This window comes from Psittacula echo, assembly GCF_963264785.1.
Source record: "Psittacula echo genome assembly, chromosome: 1".
In the NCBI taxonomy this organism is placed as follows: Eukaryota; Metazoa; Chordata; class Aves; order Psittaciformes; family Psittacidae; genus Psittacula; species Psittacula echo.
This window is the reverse complement of record NC_137735.1, coordinates 155,626,010-155,640,971: the sequence shown is the minus strand read 5'-3', so window position 1 is coordinate 155,640,971 and position 14,962 is coordinate 155,626,010. Positions and strand designations below refer to the sequence as shown.

At 36.2% G+C, this 14,962-nt stretch overlaps 1 protein-coding gene across 1 annotated transcript in view; it reads left to right on the top strand.

The window, feature by feature from the left end:
* Positions 1-14,962, top strand: part of CNTN1 (contactin 1) — a gene marked incomplete at both ends in the record, with an annotated part of 137,298 nt that overhangs the window by 100,204 nt on the left and 22,132 nt on the right. Inside the window, 4 exon segments of the mRNA XM_080631191.1 lie at positions 1,261-1,410; positions 4,871-4,941; positions 9,103-9,337; positions 12,982-13,085. Coding sequence (XP_080487317.1) covers positions 1,261-1,410; positions 4,871-4,941; positions 9,103-9,337; positions 12,982-13,085 — 560 coding nt within the window.

The window sequence follows — 14,962 nt, the reverse complement described above, 5'->3', positions numbered from 1 at the left end:
TACTTTGGCATTGCACTTTGGAATTATTGTTGTTATTGCTATTACCATTATTCCCAACCCAAATCATTCATCTCATGTTGCATAACATTGAGTGTGTTTCATGAAAGAAATGTATTCTACTTCACAGTATGGAAATATGTCTGAATGGGTTATGTAACAAGTTGTCTACATTTATGTTGCTCTTCCCAGTTAAGGGAATCAGATTCTCATTGTGTTGAGTGTTCATAATTATTCTGGGAATTTGTGGCACATTAGGATTAAATGAAGAGATTGAATGTGGCCCATGAAGGGGAATGACAAATTTATATCATGGCTTGGATGCCATAGGAGGTTTGCAATGGATCTACTGACTGGACAGAAAAATAATTTGAGTAAGGATGTGGGAGGCTGGTGGGCAGGAGGAAAGAAAATGGAAAGTGGTTTTCTTTCTCCTACAGGGCTTCACTTTGGAATGAAGAATTTAAAGATCATTAGGTAGAGGAATGTTGTGTCGTCATCCAGTACTTACACCGCCATGCCTGGGGTTTTTTGCAGTCATTGCATTTATACTCTAATTCCAAATCAACTTCCCAGTGCAGAATCTCTCATTTCTCATCTCCCTCTGAATCCAAGATTAATTTGACAAACCACTCTTCACGCACATAATAAATGAAAATCCGCTTTCTATAACTGCAGACAGCTATAGAAACAACCCCTATTGTCTGTGAACTGTAGACAGTCATGAGTTACTTATAGTAAAGAAGTCTTTACCCTTGTTGGATCTGAACTAGGTAGCAAGTTGTAACGTGCTCTCTAATAAGGTACACAAAATAGGACTACAATTTATAAATCACTCTTTATCAGCTGATCGAACCCTACATTTGCATATCTATATCCATGTCTATATCATGAATTTTTATTTTACTGGTTTTGCATTCCAGATTTCTCATTGCATTTGTCTGTATTTAAAATGAAATTCTGCAACTACAATATGTAATTAGTAAGTATATTTCATAACTATGTCTACTGTGTTTGCTGGTTCACACCCAGTTAAAACATACAGGTCTCTAAGGGTTTATACTATATAGTGTCATAGTTTCCAAATTCCTAGTTACTGCCATGAGTACTCCTTGTAAAATGTGGTATTCCCAACATACAACATTAAGTTTCTTTCAGTTGGCTCTGTGGGACTGCAGAATAGTTTTGCTGAAATCAACCACATTGTCGGCTGATCCTAGTGTAAAAATGCAGTTTTCTAAAGCAAATTCTTCTCCTTTTTAGAACCAGCAGATATTGAAGGAAATATGGAATCTGCTACTGTGATTGATTTAATTCCATGGATGGAGTATGAGTTCCGGATAATAGCAACAAACACTTTGGGGACAGGAGAACCTAGTATGCCATCACAGAGAATTAGAACTGAAGGCGCTCGTACGTAAACTGAATTTTCACAAGTTTATGAATCAATTTTGTAATTTTGGTTTTCATTTGAAAAAAAAAAAAAAACCAAAACCCAACTCATTATAAGATGCAAGTCCAGAGAGTATATTTTCAGCCACCCACTACTGTAGATTTTAGTCAGCAAATACCAGACTGTTCAAATGTGATAGTATCAAAGCAGACTGGAAATCATCATGATGCAAACAGCAAATTTGCCTCCATTGCTGAAACAGAAATATACTGTATCTTTCAGAGACCCCTCACTGTATCCATAAGTCAGGCTGTGTATGTATGAATGCATTCACATTCTTGGGACCAGGGTAGAGGACTTAGGAAAAAATGTGTGTATTGAACAAGGAAAATGTGCATTTGCTGTTTGGTTTGTATTCTAACTGAAGAATATATGGCAGGATGTGTGTGTTATACTGGATAATGCCATTTTTCTGAGACTGAAGGTTTGGGCTTGTGTTTTCTTACTCCACATCAAAGATGTGACATTATCTGACGCAACGTATGCTCTTATCGGTTTAATTACTCAGTATTAAAATCTCAGAGCATATATAACTATATCCTTTAGGTTCAAGCACATACTTTTTAAAATGAATTTTTAAAAATGAGGAATTAGGTGTTGTTGTTCAAGATAATACATTTTGGTTTGACTCTACAAAGGAGATAGGAGTGCTCTTGGAGGTGATGTATCACTAAAAAAAGACTGTATACCAGTATATCCTCCTTAACACATATTAGCACCACTATAAGATGCTGAGGAGGGACTCTTCATCAGGGACTGTAGTGAGAGGACAAGGGGTAACGGGTTCAAACTTAAACAGGGGAAGTTTAGATTGGATCTAAGGAAGAAATTCTTTACTGAGAGGGTGGTGAGGCACTGGAATGGGTTGCCCAGGGAGGTTGTGAATGCTCCATCCTTGGCGGTGTTCAAGGCAAGGTTGGATGAGGCCTTGGGTGACATGGTTTAGTGTGAGGTGTCCCTGCCCATGGGAGGGGGGTTGGAACTAGATGATCTCAAGGTCCTTTCCAACCCTAACTATTCTATGATTCTATGATTCTATATCCTCCTTAACACACATTAGCACCCATGTGCAACCTAAATATACTTACAATTGTTGTTCCATAGCTTGAGATTTGAAACTAAAATCTCATAATAAAGTGTTAAAATTAATTTTTGTAATGATGCCTGCTAGGTCATTACTTTGATCAGACTGTATTTTCAAAACAAAATGTACTTGCATTGCAAATTTCAAGATATTTAATAAAAAAGACCCGCATCTGGTCAAGTAAAAATTTTGTTCCTTAGGGAGAAAGGAAATGCAAATTGATTAAATTAATATGGACAGGGAGAGAAAAGCCACAGAACTTTAACACTGAAGTAGAAGGAAATTGCCTATAAAATTGACTACTAACATCAAACGCTTTATGACTTAAAAGCTGTATTTGAAGGCCCAGGAATCTAAGTGAGAAATCTACACATGCTTCCTGGGGTGCTTGGTGCACAGTAGACATTTTTGAAATGTCAGAAAATAAACAGAAAGGGAAGGGAAAATAATGCTCACATGTTGATTAATGATAGTGTCCTTCAGTTCGCAGTGTGCCGCAGTGTTCATGGTATTCGTTGTAACCTTCCCCAAAAAATCCAGTTTTGTAATAGGATGCACAGGATGCAGTGCTTTTGCAAGAGGTAGTCTGTTCAGTTTGTTGTCTGATTCCCCATGCATAACACCATTGTCATCTCACAGCAAGACTTTTTGATGAAACAAAGCAAAATGTTAATGTAGTCTTTCTAGGCATCAGCCAGCACTTCTGGCCATGCCAAAGTAGGGTATAAATTAGTATAAGTTTGCTGATGAACTTCTGTGCCCAAGTGCATTTTCTGCCGGGAGGTAGAATTTGTTATAAGCAGCAATAACAGGATTTGGGTTGCACTGTCAGCTTTCATGGTACTACAGAACCAGCACTGCATGTGCATTTTCATGTAAATCTGAAGAAGGTAAACACTTTATTGCACAAACAACCCATATCCACACACTGTAGTTATTTTAAACATTTGTTAATCAGTGCTGCATTTTTGTTGTACTGTATGGCTGGCGAATAATGCGTGTTAAACTCAAATGTTATCAGTCTTCTTCAATTTTGAAGTCTCTTTTAGATAACTGTAATTTCAGTAACTTTTATTAGCATGTCAAGAATGTGTGCTATAATTTTTCTTTTTAATGAAATCTGCTTGCTTCATCAATAGCACGTTTCACAATGATTTCTTGTAATTCAGTGGTTCAAAGTCTGCTTTTGTATATTTTAGTTTCTGGATGCATTAGAGTAATTGCCTAAGTATAGCTGTATGAATAAGTAACCTGGTCTTAATGGAGAGTGAAACCTGGGTTTAATGGCTGAGAGAATGAGGGAGATTCTCTTGAAAAGGGTTATTTCTAGCACATAAGACAGTCCTTTTTCTCTTCTCTGGCAGCCTGTGTATCTTCTTTGACTACTTAAGCACTAAAGTTATATGATTATAATAGATAGTGTGACTACTGTGTATTTCAGTAGTAACTAAAGGTAGAGTAATAAGTTCCAGCTTCCTCTGGAATTGTCAAGATATGTATGTTTAGTCTTGTTCTTGCATAACTTGTTTTCTAAAAAGCCAGAAATAAATAGCACAAACCATGCACTGAATGCTGATTTCAATTTCAAATATATTCTTACATATTTTTATCCTTACTGAAAATGAATTTATCTCTGCTTTGTGTTTTTCCTCAGCTGACCCTCAGAGAAGGCCTCAGCAAATATCTTACTTAAATGGTGTGAGAGCACTTAGGAGCTATCCCCTTACTATCTTGTGACATTCATTCATTAGTGAAGAAATGTCTGATCATATAAGAATTTTTAGCACAAAGAACATATTCTTGTAGATAAGGCATATAGTTAATGCATCTACCCGTTCTGAACATATGCCGCTAATCTACAGTAGGATTAGGTTGCCAGATGCTTCAAAGATATATCCATGGGTTTAATCTTACACATTGCGAGTAGATTCATTGAAGTAGATGGAGCAGTCTGTTAAGGTAAATACGTGCGTAAGTAAGTCCTGAGTGCTCGAGCTCTTGGCATACTAACATCTGAGGAAGCACAAGAACAACGTGCAGTACTTCTCCAAGGACCTATGAGGAGTATTGAGTTTCTAAATATTCAATTAAATATTTGTAGAGAATATAGTTAAAAAGAAAAATGATTGCTGGCTATGGTTAGAACTGGAATGTTTCCTGCAGCAGTAGCTATATATTAGACTTGTAAAGTCCACAGGTTCTGACAGCTGTCACAGACTATCGTTATTGTGTGTGCCATGAGTGCTCATTGGGTACTGTAAAAAGAAATGTAAATAGTGATATTTTACGGACTGCATACTTTGTAGTAAGTTTTGTCATCTCTTCTATTTTTTTAGCACCTAATGTGGCTCCTTCTGATGTTGGAGGAGGGGGTGGAAGCAATCGAGAGCTGACAATAACATGGATGGTAGGTACTGCACTAAGATGTACAAAACCTGTGCTTACTTGTATCTGATCTTGCTACTTCTGGTACCCATGGAAGGTTTGTCACTGGCACCTGTGAGAGCAGGATTTGTACACAGTATATAAGTTTTCAGATTTTTCTCATAAAAATATGTAAAAAGGAATGAAGAAGACAAAATTTTAGATGTTTATGTATTGGACATTTCTAAAATACAATCTAAAACATTCTCTGAGTGTGCTTCAAAGTGTTTGAAAAAAATGCATTGATTTAACCACATTTGAAAATTCTTTATATTGTATATTTCTTTGAGGCTTATTGTAAGTTATAACTGAATAGCATGCAGATTTCCTTACTACAACTAAAAGTAGAATGCCTTATGACTTTAATGTGCTTGTGCACATATTTACAGGCTTTATTAAAAAAAATACCATTTTATAAACTAGCCTGTTATTAAGTTTTAAGGGAATTCTTGTATAGTCACATTTTATGAGGTTTAGTTTATGCTAATGTGACTGGTAACACAAAACAGTGTTGCCCCATGCCACAATTTAGCCATTCATTGGTATCCATGTACTGATGATGATGGTTTTTTTTTCTCCAAGCCATTGATTTTTCTTTAATGATTATGTTTTAAGCAAAATAAGGAAAAGGGAAAGGTACAGAGATAAAATGTTGACTACAAAAATAATGGAATACAAAGTTCAAAAAATTGGAGTGTTCAGACAAGCTTTTCAGTAAGCAAAGCTTTGAAAATCTCATCTCTCTCGTGTACTGTAGGTATTCAGTCCATGACATTTTGTTCTTAAAAAGTCTTGTAAATACTTATATATATATATATATATAAATTCTGTCTTTATATAAATGGTGTTCTGATATTGAAGCAATGGTTTTTAAAATTTGCCTATACTGTGGAGAAAAAAAAAAAAACAATCCAAGGAAGAAGGGAAAGAGACAAGAAACTGGGAAGAAAGCAGAACCCAGAACAAGAGAGGATAAGGACTTATAAGCAAACTTGTCCTGTAGGTGAAAGTTGCATGGAAAAAGAGAGTAAAGTCTTTTTAATGGTGTTTGGGAAAACTAAGGAGGTAAAATAGAGGAAAAAAAAACGCCTGTCTAATTCATGCCAGAGCCTATCAGTATCCAGCAAAAACAGAGTTACAGAAGCATTACCTCTGGCAAATAAAGATGATTAAATGTTATGTTTGAAAAAAACTACTGAGTTTATCTTGCTACTGACCTCTCTGTTTGCCTTCATAAGGCTATGAGGCACATAAGGCACATTACGTTTGCGTCTTTGAGGATTAATTTCAGATTAGCAGGTAATTTATCTCTATGAAGAGGGTCTCTTTTTTTTTTTTTTTTGTGGAAATGTCATAATTCCAACAGCAACTTTGTCATTGTTGTATAGGGATCCTCCTTGCAAATGTACAAATTTTAATTCTGATGCATAGTTCCTTCTTTTTGTACTTAAGGTTGATTATACCTTGTTGGAGAAATTCTCAAGTATGACACAGAAAGTCAGCCATATCTTTGGGCTAACAGATTTGAGCTTTCCTGGTTTGTTTTGTTTGTTTGGGGTTTTTTTTAATTCAGTTCAAAATATTTATTCCGTCTTCTTAAGTATTTTAGGAATCAATTTGCCTAAAGAAAAAAATCTATCTTTCTGTAAAAGGAAGATCCACATTTCTGTTAAAATACATTGAAAATGTTATTTCTTAGTTCTACTACAAATAGGTTTGGAAGTAAATGGGTCCTAACTGGTTTGATTCTGATCTGTATTTATTTTTGAAGAGCAGAAGTCAGATAAGAACACATGCAATGGTCAGTTGCACAAGATCTAGATTATTTTATTGTTTCTTCACAAGTGCTGTGTTATAAAAACTTTAAGAAATTACAAAGCTACTTCTTGCACTGCATGTTGAAAACCCGTACTTGGGGCATTTTCAGTACAGTGAAAACTTGGCTGTGACTGAACTAAAAAAAAGAAAAATATAACCAGGACAACAACGACTAATGCAAGATCTGAAGTAGAAGATCACTTCAGTCTTTCCTATATTCATATTCCAATTATTTTGCTTATCTAATATCATGCTTTTTACATCAGTCCTTTAATGAGTAACTCAGACAAATTAAGCATGGCTTCAAATATATAATTCCCAAGAATCTTCCAAACTATATCTAGCAAGTGTTTTTGGACAGAGGCATTACATTTACAGAATCTATCTGACAGAAAACAATCTATCTATCTGTAAGGCTAAGATGAAGGTATCTTTTGATTCCACCAAATGTGCTGACATTTGCATATGCAACTCAAAATATCCTTAATTAAGAAGAGCAGAACAAAATGTATGGCAGGTTCACATGTTGCTGCCAACCCTCTTTCAGTTTTTGTTATGATTCATAAGCCTGAGTTGAATGAGACAGCCAGAGATACAATCAAAGCTCTTCTAAGTCTTGTTTTGAAAGAACTGAGAAATAAAGCTAGGAGCGGCATGCCCATTCTTCCTCATTTTCCCCCATTTGTCTTTCCCTCGTCTGTTTTGTTTTTCAAAGTTTTTAATAGATGCTACAAACTATTCAGCTACTTGCACTTACTTATTATGTATAGCCATTGGAGGCAAGCTGCTTTCAACATTTTATAAAAGACCTCCCAGAACATATTTTGTAAGTTCTAGTTCTGGTTTTCCAAAGTTTGCTCTGGCTGAAAATCGTTCTGAAACTTGGGCCACATCCAGGCTGCTTACTTTGGCATATGAGATAGGATTCTGGTTCAATTTAAGCAGCAACATAGAAGAGGAAGAACATACAATTCAGAAGAAGAGCTATCGAAGGTGACCCACTCCAGGAAATCTTTTACTTTTTGAATGGCAAAGTTGCCTTAATTTTCTTCTTGTTGTGTTATCTATACTGGTGTTCTAATCCATGTGTTATGTTTCTGAAGACAAAACTTACATATTTCTGTTGTTCCAGAAATTTGATGAGTTTTCATCAGAATTTTCTTTTTTAGAGAATTTTTGGGGTTTCATTCTAGCTTACATCAAACATGAACATCAAAATTTATGAGCTAGGTTGGGTTTTTTTTTACGTGTTCCACTAATAACATCTAAGTTTCATGAATCCTTACTTAGAATATCTCCACACATGTTGGCTGAAGGGCTACAGAAGAGGGCAGAAAAGGAGAAGATTCTCTGCTGTACTGCTCCAGCCCCTTTCCCTTTGCTGTTTCATCTCTGTGGGGTTTACAGTATGGGAAAAGGTGATGCAGGAAATTTATTTTCAAAGGATGCTTCTGGTTAGCCTTCAGGTGCAGCGATGAATGACATGATTTTGGCCTGTTGAGTACACTGTCTAATAGTTGTGGTAAAGGCTCCATGAACTGAGGAGGGGTTACTGAACGTACAGCTTTGGTAAATTAAGCCAAATTCGTTATAGCAGATCATCTTCCATAATATTGTATTTCCCACCATTCCTGGGTATTGGAAATTGGCTATGGTTTAAAGAAATATTTTGGTATATTTAATGCTTATGATGAAAGTAGGAGTAATTTCTCTTAAACTTGTACCAATTAGAAGCTAGATAGATAGTCTAAGCCAGCAACTGGACCCCCTCTATCATCAGTGAAAAGTGGTAGGATAAATGATTCTTTGAATGTATCCATCTCTTTTCATCAGCTGTGCAAGTGGTCTAGGTGAAAATCTTCAGGTAAATGAATATAATTTGGACCAGCCACATAAGTTTTCTTTTCTCTCTCTGTTTCACAAGAATATCTATCTCCTCACATGCACATAGATCCATGGTGTGCCTGTGTTACATACTTACTATCACTCCTTAAGACAGCCTTTTTTGCTAGCTACAGCTGACAATAATTTTAGGACACAGTCGTTGTTTCTATCTGGAGGAGATAACATGATGTGTCTTGCACTGAGTTTGGGAGAGGAGCAAGATCTTAAAATGTTTTTGTAGCAGATATGCTGCTACTGCAGATCTGCATAATGAAGATAGCATATTTTAAAGAGGGTGGGAGCAAACTGTAAAAGCAAACCAGGAGAAAATGGAAATTCAGCATTTTTACATTGTGAATATCAATGCTTTCTGTATTATATTTTTTTTCATTAGAGATCTATTTGTTTAGTTGGCTATAAAAAATATCTTTTGCCTCTTTAGCCTTTGTCAAGAGAATACCACTATGGCAATAACTTCGGTTATATAGTGGCTTTCAAGCCATTTGGTGAGAAAGAATGGAGGAGAGTTACAGTTACTAATCCTGAGATTGGCCGGTATGTCCACAAGGATGAATCAATGCCACCTTCAACCCAGTATCAAGTAAAAGTGAAAGCTTTTAACAACAAAGGGGATGGACCATTCAGTCTCACGGCTGTCATTTATTCAGCACAAGATGGTGAGTAAAAGTTTCAGACAAGTTTTACATTGAGGGTCCAGATCAGCACTGCCAACATCAATAGAGAGAAACTGGTCCTTGACACTGATTTATATACCAACATACACCTTCAGCAAGGAGGGTGTATATTGCTCACACGAAACACTTGCATTTGTTCTGAATAAAAAGCTTTAGACTCTGCTTTCTATGTGATGCAGAGCACTTGGTTGTACTTGCTGTCAATGAGCACTACACAGAAGTATTCAAGATTCTTCACACCACTTGTTGAAAGATTTAAGAATTTAAAAGAAGAAATTCCGATCTTCATATTGGTTGCCTAAAACATTAACATCATTATCCAGCAATGTCTCTGTGATGTGTTAATACATGTATTTGACATATGTGTAATTTTTTCTTCTTAACAGACCACATTAAAGCCTATTATTCTAGTAGATCAGTATCAGAATTTATCCCCAAATTGTGAAAGAATGATACTTCAGTTGTAACCATTTCTATTTCCAGCATGTTTAGAGTCTAATATAAATTATCCCGACCACATTCTTTATTCTGGTTTGGATGTTAGAGCTATCAAGTGAATAATTTAATGAAAACCTGTTTGACATTCCACTAAAATCGTTTGGGTTTTTTTTTTTTTTTTAATTTTTAGTGGAATTATTTCACATGCTGTGATCTTTAGGATTGAAGTTTAAATATTTCTAAACTTAGTGGAAAAGAAAAGTACTAGAAAAGGTTTGCTTTAAAATCAGAAGAAATATATGCAACATCCTAATTGCAATATAATCACTCAAGCCTGTTTTAAAAGAATGTGGTTTATTAATTCCTTCCAGAAATCCTGAAAATTGCTCATATTTTTCTTTCCATAAAGCAGAATCTCTTTCACAAAGTCAACAGATCCAGACCAAAGAGCCAAGAGGAGGGATATGATAACAAGGCCACATTCTCACACTTCCGACTGTTCTTTACTCTGTGTACTTTATGGGAGATTTATGTCACGATTCCCATTAGTACTAATGGGAACTTTGGACACAAATTGCCCACATGCAGAGAAAAGACAAAATAATGCTTTCATTTCTTACAATAATTCAGGATTCAAGCTTGCAATACTTGGCTATCTATAAATGTTAATACTAGTCCTTTTTGTCAGAAAAGTATACCTTAAGATATTATCTTCAACAGCTGCTGCAGCAACAAAACAATTGTTTTTTGCAACTGTATAAATGAATTAGTAAATAGTTATGGTGTAATAAAAGTCATATCTGCCAAATAACATTTCAGTATCCATCCTTTCTCAGACACATCACATACAGCTGACTGATAAGCTCCCAAGTGTGTGTATTAGGATAATACTAACCATGTCAGGGATGGCAGTGTGTTTGGATAGCTCTCTTAAGTTCAGAGACATGGCAGAGTCTAGTAGCTCCAAATGACAGAGAAAAAGCAAATGTGCAGTGGTGCCGCCTTCCAGATACAGAAGTCACTTCAGTGGCTTCTGATGTTCTGACATAGACTTCAACAAATTCCAAACACTTGATAGAAACACTTGTGGTTAAATTATGCCAGATGCAGGCAGCAAAAGGAATAGAAGCTCAGCGAACCTGCTTCTTTTCTCTGATTTCAAGCAGGTGAGTCACCAGAACAGTCAGATACATGGTGATCCAAACCTTCCCAGTAGTGCTCATAGCACCTCTGTGGAGCTATGACCTTGACTACTGACCAAATGGATCCAGGAACTTCAGGGTGGGTTAGAAGGAACTTTTCCAATAAATGTAGCAGAATTTATTCCAAAGAGCATTCTGCAGAGTTTTCTCCTGGCACTGAGACTTGTACAGTCATCTCCATACCTTGTAGCATGCGTACTGGCTCCCTGCCTTAACTTTATATATTTATACTTAGAAGATAATTATGTGATGACCGCTATGTTTCCAGTGAAAAGAACAGATTGTGAGGCCCACGTGACTGCTGCTTTCTTGGTAGAATTATTGAATTAGAAGAGTGGAGAAAAGCAGCTGATGTAATCTTTCTGGCTCAGGAGACACTGTAAAATATTTATAGAACATTTAATGCCAAATAGGGATATACATTATTTGGAGCTCATAAACAAGCATAAGCAGATAAAATATTGTTTAGAGTATTGTATCAACAAAATTCGTGGCACTTGGAACTATTCAATATGAAATATTTTGGCAAATTCTGTAATTGATACAATAGAGAAGAGTCTGACAGTTATTTGGGAAGAGATAAAATGATTACATTTACTGTAGCTGTACTTTTATACCTCTGAATCAGCAAGTGGTATTACTACCATCAGACAATGCAACTTCTCAAAGGTGTTACTAAGATTTTAAAGCAATATGGTCATACAATATTGCATATGGATATGTATAAATATACATACATAAATAAATATAATTATAGCATTTCCACTAAGTTGTAAACGTGGGCATCTTCATTCACTTTAGTACCTGGGGAATTTCTGTGTTCCCATCTGTTTTAAGCCAAGTTCCGTATCTGACAGCTACTAGTCATACCTGCCATTGCTAGTAGTGAGTAATGATTGCTAGTAATGAGTGCACAGGCCTCTTGCTTATCTAAATTGCTGTCATTATGAAAACAATTTTGTAATAATGTATCATTTTTTTAATTATACATTTGCATTATTAACAGCCATTGAAAGACAATTACAAAAGGTAACTTTGCATATAAGATTATTTTGTTACCTGGGATACTTTTCATAAGAGATGTAACTGATTTTTTCCTTAACAGTGGCTGTTTTGATACATAGTTGACTGGATGCCCAGTTGGAAGATTAAGTATTTGAAAGCTTTCCTCAGCTCAGGCTGCCATGCCTGTCTGTTGCAACTTGTTTCAAAAGGTTCACGACAGACAACTGTTCTTAGCTTGGAAAACTTATCTTTTGTAGACATTGCTAAGTTTATGCCTTTTTAAATTCCTTACCTCACTTAAAATGCAAGCAGCAGTGAAATGAACGGATTCTCATAATGAAACTAGAACTTAATATTCTAAGCCCTGAATAAAAGCGTATCACATGATAAGGGTCTGTATTCTGCTTTGCCTGCTGTTCAGAACTAAGAACACAAACAAAATCAACAGTCTGATGTATGCTTGATAGAAAGGTGCTCTTGGATAATTTCACACATCTGTTCGAGTTTATATATGCCACTGGCCAGCTCTGTATCGAATGTCTGGTCTATAAAAACTTTGTGTTGTTATGACTAAGTGATATGCACATGATTATTTGCGTGTAACTAGCTTAAAAATATCCGATGTGTATCATCTGTGAGCTGCTGCCCAATTTTCATAAAGGATCACTGTATGCTACATTCTATTTATCAAAGCCCAGTTTTAATTTACACACATTTCAGCACAGAATCTGTTGAAGCATAAAAATACATGGTCTGAGCCAAGTAATAGGATCATTGCTTTGTTTTTATAGAGTCATTTTCCATACAGATCATCACTGAATTTAAAGTTTATTCAAGTGAAACCAGATTGAAAAGTAACATGCTTGGCTCCTTGATAGCAATAAAATAATAGAAAATACAGGAGTGAGAAGAACCTTTATGAGTGAGTATAACTGGATCACTGGATGAGATTGAATGATTAACATGTGTTTTATCTTCCAGCTCCAACTGAAATACCTACAGATGTGAGTGTAAAAGTTTTGTCATCTTCGGAAATGTCTGTTTCTTGGCACCATGTTTCTGATAAATCTGTGGAAGGTTATCAGGTGAGTTTAGAGGTAACACTGTCTAGCTTCTCATCCATTTAACTTTAGTATTTAAATTCAAGAATCATTCCTGCTCTAGCATTCTATCTCTTAAGTTTCACTTCTGTTTAGTTGTCATTTGCTGTACATCATTCCCATCCTGAGAAACATTATTTTTGGTGCTACGTACTTTGTTACTAAAACATATTAACAAATGTATATGCTCATTATTTCATGAAAGAATCTTGTCTATGTTAAGTGACTGAATGCCTATCTCTGTCTTCTGAAAACATACTAAAAACATACATGAAAAAGAGCTTCACACTGTATTCATCTAGTCCAAGACTAACTGGTACTACCAGTAAAAATTGTTCTTGTCCTTGTACAAAGATGACAACAGCCACAGGGTGAATGCAACCAGAAATAGCCATGTAGTACTCCAGAAGGGAAGTTTTAATATCATCCATTCACAGTGGATGCTGACAAACTGCAATGTGCAGCCGGCTTACTTTGGCTGCACTCCAGAATAGGGATTTGGGCTTTAGTGTCTTAGTGACTTGCTTTGTAATTTGAGTTGTCAGTTGCCTGATGGTAGCCTCTGTGTTCCAAAATAAGCACATACAAATGTGAAGAAACCTCACAGAATGTATTTTTATAGCTGAAATCTATGAATAAATGTTCTTTTAATTAAAAGTACTTGTTTCTATATTTTCTGATCTCTGTTTCTGTCTCCATGAGATTTATGTAATACTTCTGGGATAATGGAATAACATCATAGCAGAGATCTCAATAAGAACTAGCATAATGCCCCATATAAAGTTTGATTCTACACAGTACACATATAAAGTTTTAAAATTATAAGCAAAGGACACTGGGGCTTGAAATTAAAACAGTGACATCCATGGTAACTCCTAATTTACTAAAGCATACCACTGGCTTGGTGTTTTCATAGGGATTTTGCAGCTAGAACAGGATAGGCAAATTCATGGTCATGACTGAGAGCTGGGTGGAGTGCTCAGATCTCTGAGCTGGAGCCAGCCAGCCATGTAGCTGTGTTAAACCCCCAAGCTGGGTAGTCTGTGCAGAAACTGGGCACAAAGCCTGTACACCCTGCATAACCAGAACAGACGCTTGGCAGGCCCACACCAGGGGACTGGTGCAGATGTGGGGAGAGCAGCAATGAGGAGTGCTGGGAGACGCTGGGATTGCAGTAGTAATAGAGCATGACAATGGATGTTGAGAGTTGTAACAAGGAATAGGGTAGGAAGATTGGAGAGGTAAGGATAACTGGACAAAGAACATGGTGGGAGAACATTCCCATAGCTTTTGGTCATTTTTATAATTTTACTTCATTTTACATAAAGCTGTCTGAGTTGCTGTCAGGGGACAGCAGGGGAAGAAGGGAAGGAAGAAAATTCAGTACGCAAGAACAGGATACATGGAATGTCAATAGAAAAAAAGGAAAAAAGTTGGAAAGAAGCGTAGAGTATCTTTGGGCTGGAAAGAGAATTAATCCTGTTCTGATGCAAGGTGGGGTACCCTGGGAATGGGAGGAGAGCTCTGTTACACAGTCTATAGATATGTGGGGTGTGGTCTTATTTTGATAGCTGGAGTATAACTTCATCCACTCATTCTTACAAAAGTACTACACTTCCACAAATCCAGTGTGCACTGGGTGGCTTGCATATGTACAGTGAGAAGGGCATTAAAATATGAATTTCTTCTCTTTTTTCTATTTTTCTAAAGTAATCTTCTAGTTTTCAGGATATGGAAAAACATTTCCATCTGGCTGCACAATAACCAGGCTGATAGGCATGAATTACTGCCCCAGGGAGCTTGATAAGGTGTTAATTATGAGGTCATTTTCTCTAGAGCAATCACCAGCCTCATTCTAGTAG